At 41.5% G+C, this 12,470-nt stretch overlaps 1 protein-coding gene across 1 annotated transcript in view; it reads left to right on the top strand.

The window, feature by feature from the left end:
• POU6F2 (POU class 6 homeobox 2) overlaps positions 1-12,470 on the top strand; it is a 461,044-nt gene that overhangs the window by 193,959 nt on the left and 254,615 nt on the right. The window contains exons 3-4 of the mRNA XM_049642770.1: positions 5,258-5,349; positions 8,920-9,148. Of these exons, the coding sequence (XP_049498727.1) occupies positions 5,258-5,349; positions 8,920-9,148 (321 nt within the window). The remainder of the gene's footprint in view (positions 1-5,257; positions 5,350-8,919; positions 9,149-12,470) is intronic.

Genomic DNA, 12,470 nt, shown 5'->3' with positions numbered 1-12,470 from the left:
TTTGCAATTCTAGCTCCTTCTCAGTCCATCCTGACCTTGTATCCTCTTTGCAAAGCGAATGGGGTAAGGCTCCAGAAAAGACCACGCCCTCTCAGGATTAAAGGTGGTTTTTTGTTTCTTAAAATTACGTATTTGCAAAAGCCAACTCCCAAAAGGGCTGGGGGGCTGGGAGCATTTAATACACCAGTGGAATGTCCCCCTTTTTACTTACAGAGTAACTGAGAGGTGCCAAGCCTTGGCTTGCCTTATTTAATGAAAATGCATCGTACCCAAAAAATAAAAAGAAGGAAAAGGAGGAGGAGGAGAAGAGGAAGAGGAAGAGGAAGAGGAAGAGGAAGAAGGAGGAGAAGGAGGAGGAGGAAAGGGAGGAGGGGGAGGAAGGGGAGTAGGGAAGAGGAAGAGAATTTGCAAAAGAAAACTAACCTGCTATGAGGAACACAGTGCTGGTCATTCAGGAGCTCACAGCTTGAGCTGGGTGGGAGCGTGGAGCTTGCAAGGCTGTCCCCTGAGGAAGGGGCAAAAGGGAGGAGACCAGGATCTGGGTGTCCCCCTCTCAGTTCTGTGGACAGTCTGGACCCTCCAGAGCAGAGAGATCTGCAGACAGCCTTGCAGATTTCAGATGTGAGATTGACACCCGGAAGATGGTGTTGAATGAACCAGTGCTCTGGCACGCAAACATCTTAACAGTTAAAAATAAGTTTTATCTTAGCATAACTCCTATCAGTCTTTCAATGTCTTCACCGTTTATGACCTTTCCTTTCCATAGCAGACTTATGCTAGGGATCCCTGTATATACAGAGAACTGACTCCTATTGTATAGCTATTTAGAATTTTATATTATGATCCCTTTAAAATCCATTTTTACACTCCTTGGACTACCTGTGAACAAATTATAATTACAAAATAGATGTATCTGAGATGATTCTTCCCCTTGCTAAGCTAGAAGCCAACCAGGATAAGATGGAAGAATGTTCCAGGTGAAGACATTTGGCAGGCAAGGAGGCAATGCCAGCTGATGCTACTCTGCTATTCACAGAACTAATCATGTATGGTTCCTCAGTGGAAGGAGATTCAGATTTGCATGGGCAGCATCGACAGCACTGTTGTCCCACCCCCCACCCCGTGTTCCTCAATCACTGGTGGGTTTTATAAAACGCACATGGGAGCCACCACCACCCCTGGGCTATTTCATCCATCGCCTCATGAGCAATGTGCACCCCTGTGTCCAAAAAATTCCACGAACCCAATATTCTCAGCCTGGAACCCAAGTTCCTCAGCCAGGAACTACTGGCCTAAGCCCTGGTCTGAGAATTTGAAAGCTGTTTGCCAGTATTGTTTTGCCGTATTTTCTGATCACGTTATCATGGACTGAAGGACGTGTTATATGTAAACATCTAGCTTCGTAGGCTCTTAAAGTTCAGTAGCAAACATTCACCAAATGGTACGGAGTACACAGTTAGGGTAGCATGGGGGAGAATGTGGATTGCACATATAGGGACTGGAGTAGGTATTGAGTTGACTCGGGGCAGGTGAATGTTATGGGCAAATTGAATAATATTAAATACATTAAATTACAAATTGAAGCTTATTAAATAATAGTAGTCAACAGAATTAGCACATATGTGACAAACATGCACTGTTCCAAGAAATTTACAAATACATGTGCTCATTTAGTCCTTACAACAGCAACCCTATGAGGGAGGCCCTGTTATTATTTTGAACTTTTACAGGAGATAGCTGATGCATAAAAAAGTTGGAAAACAAGTCTAAGTTCACATACGTGGTTAAGTGGCAGAGGTAAACCCAGGCAGAGTTTAAAATTTAAAAGACCCCTTGCTTGAAACCTGTACACCAAACGGCTTTTTCTTTTTAAAATTATATTTATTTTATTATTTTATTTTAGAGAGAGAAAGTGGGGGAGAGGGGCAGAGCGGGGGAGACAGAGAGGCTCTTAAGCAGGCTCCATGCTTAGCATGGCGCCCAACACAGGACTTGATCCCACGACCATGGGATCACGACCTGAGCTGAAATTAAGAGTCAGACACTCAACCAGTTGAACCACCCAGGCACCCTACACCAAACTGCTTTTTGTATCTAAATTGGAATTGAGATGGACTTTGCAAATAAGCTAATAATTTAAAGATATTTCCAAGGTTTATACTAACCACTAGTAAACAGTCAGGTGGATGCCAATGCCTATCTTATAGGAATTCTACCACCCCCAAATTAAAAGCCAAATCTCTCTTTCCACTGATTGCATTCAATCGATGCAAATGACACGCCTGCATCAGGGCCTGGGTGTGCAGTGGTGAGTCTGCTCTGTTGAAGCTGGCAGTCACTGCCTGAAAAGTGCAGGCTACTAAATTCAGAACAGGTCACGGAGAGCTTTCTGGATATCCTTGATCTCCAAGAGAGGTAGCATGTTTCCTAGGATCCTGATCGGAGGAACCTGCCCAGCCCGTTTAAGTTCATGTTTTCACGTCCCTGGCCGTGGAAATAGGTGACCTCAAATCTCTGCTAACGAGTGGCTAAGTGCTGCTTCAAATCTCTTAGAAACCCTTCGCCAGTGTCATCTATTCATTCTGACTGCTGGATTCCCCCCTCTGGCTCCGATAAGGCCCCCAATTTGGGAACTGCCTTCTGACCAGACAGATGAGTTTATGGTCCTACAAGGTTAAGCATGATACATGTGTTTCGGGAAAATGGAGATGCGCATTAAGAAGAAACATTACTTTCTGATCCAAGCAGGAGAGCATACATAATCTCCTCTAAAGCCTGTGAAAGGCTTCATTTTACACATGAAATTGTGTGGAATTGCCCTGTACTGCGCTGAACATGGTTTCTGAGAATAACCAGTCTCAAAACAAGCTGCCGTGTGCTGGTGAGGGCCTCCAGCAACAAAGAATAAAATGTAAGCAAATGTAATCGGTGTAAAGTTACAGGCAGCAAGCACACTGTGTTGATGACACAATGCCTGGATGGGCCAAATCCTAAACCTTACGACGGCATATCATTACGAACAGGGTCCAAAAGTGAGCCTGGTTCGCGTGAAAGAAATTTGAGGCAGGAGGGCCTGACACAGTATAGATTTTTTTTTTTTTTAATTAAGACATACACACGTTTTTATTGTGGAAAAGGGGGCTTTCTCCTTTCCTTTGTTTTGTAAAACTCTCCTTTCTCCGTCTGGCGTAAAAATCCATGCCCGGTGAGTATGAGGAAACCTCCCCAAATTTTAAAGTGTCTTCAAAAACTACACCAAAGTGGATTTTTAGCTGTTTGAGAACATACCTAAGTGACCAAACACCACACTTAGGGAGCTGGGTTTGCTCAATAAAAGTCCATAAAGCTCTACTGAGAATTTTAAGGTGAAATTGGACTTAGTTCTACAAGAACAGAACATGTGAGATTCACCCCGCATAGTGCACAGTTTAAAGTGCCCTGCTACTCAAGCATAATGAGTAAATTGCATATAAAAAATTTAGAAGAAAGGTCTCCTGCACATTATGAGGAAATTGTTGGCATCTTATGATGGGTCATCTTACCCTTGTTATTAAATGACAGCGATCATTAAAATGCCAAACATATTTTGACAGAATTCACTTTATAAAATGTCAGCAAGTCTGTGTTTTTATTAGTTTGTTCCAAATCAATTTAGGAATTTCAATAGAACGCTTGTACGTATTCCCCAAGCAATGTCCATTCCTGACTTTCTGCACAAAAAAAATATTACAAATTAATCAGATTTTCAGAGTTCTGCATAATGGCTTTGCACATTTATTGCTTAATCCTATTATAAAATGTGGTTATGATTGACACCTCACAGTGGAGATAGAAGTCAATTGAATAATATGTAGCAGTCAATTTTATTTGTAGCTTAATGTGCTGGAGTATTTTTTTCCCACATTTCCATTATTTATAAGTCTGTCCCTTTGGAGAATATATAGAAGAATTTGTTTTAAATGAGCCAATAATACCTTCTTTAAAATTTATAAGCGTGACAGAATCATCTTTTTTTCTTGGTCGTCCACGGCCTGCCAGTAAACAGGGTTTGAATTGTCTTTTCCAATTGCTATTCATAGGACAAACATCAGGAAAGAGGATCTCGTTAAGGGTGGCTTGGAATTGGATTTCAACCACCAAGAAAACAAAAGTTACCAAGTAAAATCCTTCAAAAATTGCTGCTAGCTTTATTTATTTATTTTTTGTTTTGTTTTGCTTACTTATTCATCTATTTATTGTTACTGCCACTGCGCTCCTGCTCCGGTCTGTCCTGAAACAACGGCCAGAAGCACAGACAGAGATGTTGTACTGTTTAAGAAGGTCTGGGGACACCTGGGTGGCTCAGTCAGTTAAGCGTCAGCTTGAGCTCAGGTCATGATCTCACGGTTCATGAGTTCGAGCCCCATGTCCAGCTCTGTGCTGACAGCTCAGAGCCTGGAGCCTGCTTCGGATTCTGTGTCTCCCTGTCTCTCTGCCCCTCCCCTGCTTGCACTCTGTCTCTTTCTCTCTCAAAAATAAACATTTAAAAACAATTAAAAAAAAAAAACACAAGGTTTGAAAGACTTGCTCTTTTGGTGGCATTTCATTTTTCATGCTTTGGAGTCCAACAGGATTCCAAGCAAAGGAAGTGAGTTGTGTCCTGTGCTTAGCATAGTGGGGGGTCCCTGGAGTTAGTGAGGAATTCATGCTGTTTCAATTAGCATCCAGAAAACTTGCTTCAGGAGACCCACATGCTCTTCAGGGTATCACCTAAGGTGATTGCAAAAGTCTGTCTTTAGGAAAACACATTCCTGAGATTTGGTGTCTGAAATGTGCCTGGAGAAAAGGCTTAAGGGTATGAAGCCATATTAGGGGATAATATAGATGTACTTGGTCATGTCTGGGATCACGCTTTCTCTGGCTTTGGGAAATTAGATTAGCTGTTGCCCGCCTGTGCATAAAGGAGGCAGTCTCCCACCCATGCAACGCATTGGCATCCCCCATGCAAAATGATGGCTCATGCAAGCCTGTTAGTGCGGCTGATGATGGTGTCGCGTTCCCCCCCATCACAGCCTTCTCCCTCCCGGAATGACTGGCCATCCTGAATATCCGTTAGCATAATTTATGCAGTTGACAAGTGATTTGAGCACTGGAGCTATTGATAAACCACTCTGGCATGTCTGTACCTTAATGTTATGTGACATCACAGGAAAACGGGGTCATGTGCATTCCCGGGCTGGATCTTATATTAAGGGAGTGCTTCTGTTTTGAATTCCAGGGGCCAGAGGAAACCCAGCACTATCAGACCCAGGCACTCCTGACCAACACCAAGGCAGTCAGACCCACCTCCCTTTCCCGGTTGGGCCACAGGTCAGTATCTCTCAACTACTTTCCATTAGGGCTGCGTTTAGGGTGGTTCAACCATATAAATAACCAAATAAATAATAATGAGTTAAATCCAATCAACTCCAACAGAGCACACATGGCGATAAATTTTCGTATGGGAAACTGTGTGGCTACATTATTTATTAAATACCATCAAGAAAAAAAGTGTTCACAGAACTCTCTTTTTAAAGGAAATATTGGTTTTAATCATTTGGAATATTTTTTTTCCCTTGAAATCCACTTCAACAGTGTTGGTTACTATGCAGCCTTCTAGAAAGTAAAACTTTAATGACTGGAGTGTGAAGAAAATTAAGTTATTTCAACCTTACGATAGCCATTTTTGAAATACAAGATGTGATTTAATATAAAAAAGTTAATGCAATTTTAATGCAAGTTCAGCTTATTGGGTTTGACAATACTGTACATCACATACAGCTCTTGCATTAATAAAGAAATACATTCATTATTTTTTAAAGTCCAATATTTGTTTCTTGCAGCCTGGTGTGGTTATATGGAGATGTAGAACACAATTATAAAAGCTGGGCTCTTTGCTATTATTGTTTTTTGGTGTTTTTTTTTTTTGTTTTTTTTTTTATCTCTGTCATTTAGTGTGAAAGCTTTCAGAGTTCACCTGCTTTTATGGGAAAAGAAGCTCATATGTGAGCCTTTCTCTCTCTTTTGCTGTCATGGTTGTTCCTGAAAATTAATCACTTTCAGCACTTTGAGGGCTCACCAATTGAAGACTTGAAAACCCAAGTTTAAGGGCTTGGGTGGTGGTCTTGGCTTTCTTTTTCCAGCTGCCACCAAGTCCTAATGTCTGTCTCGGGTCCTAATGTCTGAGCACCACGATGCCTCGGTGCTCAAGGACAGAAAGCCTGGGGAGGTGTCTCTTCGTCTATGGAAGCTCATAGAGGATTCTACTGGGAATCTTGGAAGACGGCTTCTTCCAGCCATACCTTTTCTGATTTCATGCTTGTGACACTGTGTGCGTGTGTATGTGCGTGTGCGTGTGTGTGTGAACATACCAGGACTGACAAACTCATGCCTCCGGGTCAGATAAGTGAATGACAGACCCAGACAGTGAGAAGCGTGGGTGGGCATTGTGACAAAGGGAGAAAGCATGCCCTGCTTTAACCCCGAAGATTCAATTTAAAAAAAAAAATACTACGTGCTCAAACCCCCAACTCTGTGTCCTGTACAGTCTAAGAACCAGTCATTTTCCTTCCTTCTTATTATGATGTTACTGTTGACAGTGGTGTCACATCAGCGATCTGAGCACCAGTTTATAATTTTGTACTTATTCCTAAAAAATATGTTTATTTTGTCTTTAGAGTAATTAAAAAAAATTTTTTTTAAACATTTTTACTTATTATTGAGAGACAGAGAGAGACAGAGCATGAGCATGGGAGGGGCAGACACAGAATCCGAAGCAGGTTCCAGGCTCCGAGCTGTCAGCACAGAGCCTGATGCGGGGCTCAAACTCACAAACTATGAGATCATGACCTGAGCCGAAGTCGGACGCTCAACCGACTAAGCCACCCAGGGGCTCCCAATTTTATTTATTTATTTTTTAAAGAGAGACAGTTACTTTGTAAATTTAGTAGAGTCTAACAAATACATCAGGAGCTAGGCCTGTGGAGTCTGGACCAGTTGTCTAAAACTAGGCTACTTGATGTCCCAGGGCTTGTCCAGAAGCCTCCCTGGAAGAAGCTACGCAGGGTAGCTGTAGGCAGTGGCCAGAGGGTGGGTTCAGCCCTCCTCCCTTCATTCCTCTCTAAAACAGTTCCGTGTATTGAGAGGGGATGGTGAGAAAGGGGCGAGCCATGGGCTCTGAAGCAGTCTGCCTTCACACGAACCCCCCACGATCACCAGATATGGGACTTGGGGCAAGTTACTAATCTCTCTGGATCTCATTGGCAGGACAACTGCACTAACACACGCACAGCAATATTAGAATAGTGCCTGGCTATAATTTATTAGGCTTTGTGCTATGCCTGTATTTAATTACTTCTTACTTTATGGAATCATTCTGTATTAAACACACAGAAGTTGAAACCCCGCAGTAAGAGTTTTGTATTGGTTCCGCTAGAAGAAAAATAGACATGGGATTATGTGTCACATGGTTCCCCAAAAGGGTGCAACGAAAGTGCCAGATAAAGAACTATAAGATCAAATACACTTCTAGTCATCTGGCCTGACCAGGACAAGAATCTCTCCTAGGTCATCCTGGTGGAAAGCCCACACTCGGGCTCAAACATGTCTGGGGCCCAAAGCGCACACTGATGAGTCTGCCTTTCCATATCAAACAATGACTATTGGATAAATAGTGGATACAAACATATGTTTGGAATGTTGTATGAACTGAGCAAGGAATGTTAGAGTACTAACAGGAGACATCTATAAAAGATTTTCTAAATTAGCCACATCAAATATTTTTGCTTTTCTGTAGTTTTTTTTTTCAGATATCTTAATCATCCACACACGACTTCACCATTTTAATGATTGCATTATCATTGCTTAATGATCATCCAGTTTTTTAATGTATTCTCATTTTATAAACATTTTCCATTTTTCTAAAGAGGTGCCATAATGACCCACTTTAACGATTAGGTTATATCTTGTCAGGCTTAGTACTATAACAAAGTATGCTTCAGCATTTATATATTTTAAAATGTAATGCATATTTTCATTTATCTTTTGTCTTTTTGCAATTTTTTAAACAATTTTTTAAGTTCATGTATTCTGAGAGAGAGAGAGAGAGAGAGAGAGAGAGCAGGAGAGGCAGAGAGAGAGGGAATGAGAAAATCCAAAGCACACTCTGCCCTCTCAGCGCAGAGCCCGATGTGGTGCTTGAACTCACGAACCATGAGATCATGGCCTGAACCAAAACCGAGATTTGGATGGTTAACCAATTGAGCCACCCAGGAGCCTCTCCTTTGTCTTTTTGAATAATATCTTCAGGCTGTATCCCTGGAGTATGTTCTGAGTCAAAAGGGGTTGAATATTTTTGCAATTCTTGGTATAGATTTCCAAATTACTTTCCAAAAGACTTATGATTGAGTACATGTCCTAAATCCACACAATGGTGTCACTACAGACTTACCAGCATGCTGTAACTCTTTTACATTATTTTTGATAAGTTAATAAATAAAAAATAGTATTTTATTGCTACTTTTGAGCCAAAAAAAAAAAAATCCCCTGATGCCAATGAGTTCTTTCTGGAACAACACAGAACAAATAGGCAGAGAATTTCAAATATATAAGGGTAAGATCAAATGAAAATTCATTGGAAGTATAATACATAAGTGTAAGGTATTACTTTAAAAGGTATTTGACGTCCTGAAAAGAAATCCAGACCAAATGAAATTTTCCAAAGAAATAAATGAAATGTGATTTCAATTTTTTTTCTACTAGTTCATTTTGGAATAGAGCATGCTTGTTTGCTACTTTTTCAGGAGATTTCTGACCCTGCTTAAGTAAAGGAAAATGCTCTAAAAGGCCATGTCCTGCTTGGTTCCACTGGAAAGTGAGCTAGGATTATCTGTTTCCTTGCAGCCACTTCTGACAGCACAACAGTTAGCCTCTGCTGTCGCTGGCGTGATGCCGGGAGGCACGCCAGCCCTCAACCAGCCTATCCTCATCCCCTTCAACATGGCCGGACAGCTAGGAGGACAACAAGGACTGGTCCTCACACTGCCTACTGCGAATCTCACCAACATCCAAGGGCTGGTAGCAGCAGCTGCGGCCGGAGGCATTATGACTCTGCCATTGCAAAATCTACAAGGTAACCCATTGTCTCCATGTGCCATGTTGGGCTTAATCCACTGGCCAGTGTTCTCTGAGGTGCTCAAGTGCCCAGTGGCGAATTTGGTTCAGAGTTACTTCTACTATCGAAGAGATGGAAGGCTTGTGTAGGCAGCAAAGTTTCAAGTGGTCTGTGAATCCCAAGCTTGGTCAAACCATGGGCTTTATCAGTCCTTGTTTCCTAACAGTGATTTGAAACCTTTCAGGTCTTCTGGAGTCACTTGTGAGCAATCATTGCACAACACATCAAAGATTTAGATGTAAAATTATTGTGTTGTTATTGGAGGACCTGAGTTACGATCTCATGAGTTCTTCAATATAGCCATCTGCAAAGAACAGTTAGGCATTATTTGTTTCTGTGGCAAGCGGTTGGAACATCTCAAATACAAGGTACCATTTGGAAGTCTTAATTTAAGTATTATCTTACTAAGTACTTTTAGTTATGATTATTAAACAGAAGTTGTTTTACTTGAGATCATACTTTATGATGAGAAAGATAGACTTGTATATCGAGGCTTTATATTACATGGGCGTATAACAATGGCTGAACTCATTTTACTCTGGAAGGATAGTTCTCTTGGTACTACAAAAGTTTTCACTTTTCTTTAAAAGATTTGGTAACACTGGTTGATAGACTGATTTACAAAAGATTCTGTTAGAGGAAGAATTATATGGTGAAAAATGGCCTGGATATATTATTAGGATGCCTAACAAAAAGAAGACAAATTGGTTTTGGACTGCTGAAAGGTGTTTGTTTTCTCCATTGATATGAATCTTAGCAATTAAAAAATGTGGGGTCTTTTTACAGAGTGAGAGTTCAATTGTGTAAGTTATCAGAATAACAATTTAAAGTACTTTTGGTAGTTGGTCAAATGTCAGGGCTCCTTATGGCCAGAGCATCAGCCCATAGATAAGAAATTGACCACGTAAGAACTGGTTAACTTTTGACCCAAACTTTCTTATACACTGTATGTTCTAATATCCCACCTAGCGTTGCCACTTCGTGACTTTCACTTTAATGTTTAAAACAAAGTCTGTCTTATACCATTAAATTGTGCCAGGAAACCTGCCATTCATAAATCATGCATGCCCAGGACACGCTAATGCACAAACTTTACTTCTTTCAAATTTGAGAGTGCCTGGGAGCCAGGATCTCAAGATTAAGCAAATAAGGCAGGAATAAACAAGGTAAAAAGCAGAAGTAACAAAGTGTAGGGAGAGGCTTTCTAATGTAGGTGCATGATGAAATCTTAATGAAGAAATGGGCATTATCAAAATGCAACCTTCCATTTGGAACATTTGTGCTTATGGGAATATTGAATATTATAAATAAACATAAGCTCGTGGAGCTCCTAGGTCATGAATTAATCTTGCTTGGTTAAAACAGACGCCAAAGTCAGAGTCCAAACAATCAGGCTTATGATATCTTTATTATGGCTTGGTATTCTTAGAATTTTAGTGCCTGGTTGTTTTAAGAGCTTGAAGTTAGTGACTGGTCCAATGTGGACTTCCATCAAGATTTTCTCTGGCTCTCTTTTCTTTAAATATCAAATTTAGGATTAGTGTGGAATTTGGTTCTTTTTACACCTTTGGTTTCAGAAAATGAATTCTAAGGTTTGTGGCCTGATTAAGTAGGTTCAATGAGAGTGCTAACTCTTTTTATCTCTTGGTGCTTCTTACATGATTTTCTTATCGGCCTCACCTTCAAAAGTGGATTGGAGTTGATGGTCAAGCTCTCATCTACTAAACAAACACAAGGGAACATGTCTCCCTTTGTCATTTCAGTGATGTTGGAAAGCAAGTGGTGAGGTCATTAAAATAAAACACCTTCCAGTAGCAGCTCAGGCCGTTATAGGAAAACCTTCCTAATCAGTCTTAACACGCAAGCCTGTCCTCTAATACTTTTCCCTTTAATAACTTTGCAAATAAATCCCAATTCCTAAGCCACTGTTAGGATCCAGAAAAACTCCCCTGCAGTTTCCTTGGGCTTTTCTCTTCCTTTTGTATCTTCTCACATGATTTCTTCACCACCCAGACCTCACCGGGTGACTGGGGATTTCCTGGGGATATGTGACTTCTTCTGCTGAGACAAGGAAAGTTCCAGGCAAACAAAAAAGAGTTGGTCACCCTGCCAGAAGTCCTGGGGCAATAAGGAGGATAATTGGGTAAATGTCTCAAATCTCCATGGTGCCCAAGATGAGTGTCCACCTCCTGAAGTATAATGCCAGTGGCATCCTGGCATTCAGCCAGCATCCGATCCAAGGATGATCTCACCACCTTTAGGGTACCTACTGCAGCCCTCGACAATCCGTAGGCAATGTCCATGGCTTGTGTAGTTTTCCAGGTTATATCACAGAAGGCGGTGGGATTCTAAGGATGGTGGGTGGATGGTTGGCAGGCTGGAAAGGCATCTGCAGGGCTCCTGGTTGACTTTGAGACTGAGCCAATCCCAGGCATAATCCAGTCCCACCCCCTTTCGGGGGTAGTAATCTTGTACATGGTCTACACTACCTGAGAAGGAGTCCTTACACTCATGTGTATAGTCAACCCATGTATGCTCCGCCCCTCCCCATGGTCCACCCTACACAATGGACACAGTCACTTCCAAGGCTTTTAAGTCTTTTGATTCAGAGTCTGTCTCCCTCTCTCTCTGCCCAACCCCCCACTCTCTCTCTCTCTCTCTCAAAAACAAACATTAAAAAATATTGAGTCTTTTGAAACAACTAGTAAGTCTGCACAACTCAAATAGATACCCACCTGCTTGCGTGGTTTTATAAAACAAGTGTGATTAGTCAGTATGAGGGAGAGGGATTGAAGTGTTAAACTCCTCGTCTGAAGTGGAACCTGTTTCCATGTGATGCACTGAGTTCTGGATGGTTCCCCTCTTCCTCATTGTGAAACGTTAAGGGTTATTCATGAAGTAAATCTGCCAGCTGCAATTATCTCTGAGTATCCTCCAGCCTTCCTGCCTAGTCCTTCAGCCTGTCTGTTCTTCTAGCCCCGAAACTACAAATTTGCTAAGAAAGAAAAATACTGACATAGTTTCTTAATGGTTTTTGGAATTTGGGGATAAGTTTTCAAGTATCTTCTTCTGTACTAAAGGGATTAAGAGCTGCTTCATTTACGTTCCCTATCAAGTGACATGGAATTGCTCTCAGACCCTCAGAGGCCATGACTCATGCATGTATTTTAATGAGCACTAATGACATGTTGTTACGATGAGTGGCTTTTCTTCACACAGGCAGCAGGGGTCCTATCACTGTCTGCTCCTCTGAGCGTCATTCCCAGACTAATGGCATCAG

This window comes from Panthera uncia, chromosome A2, assembly GCF_023721935.1.
Source record: "Panthera uncia isolate 11264 chromosome A2, Puncia_PCG_1.0, whole genome shotgun sequence".
Lineage (NCBI taxonomy): Eukaryota > Metazoa > Chordata > Mammalia > Carnivora > Felidae > Panthera > Panthera uncia.
The sequence above is the reverse complement of the archived record's forward strand: the minus strand, read 5'-3'. Positions and strand labels throughout refer to the sequence as shown.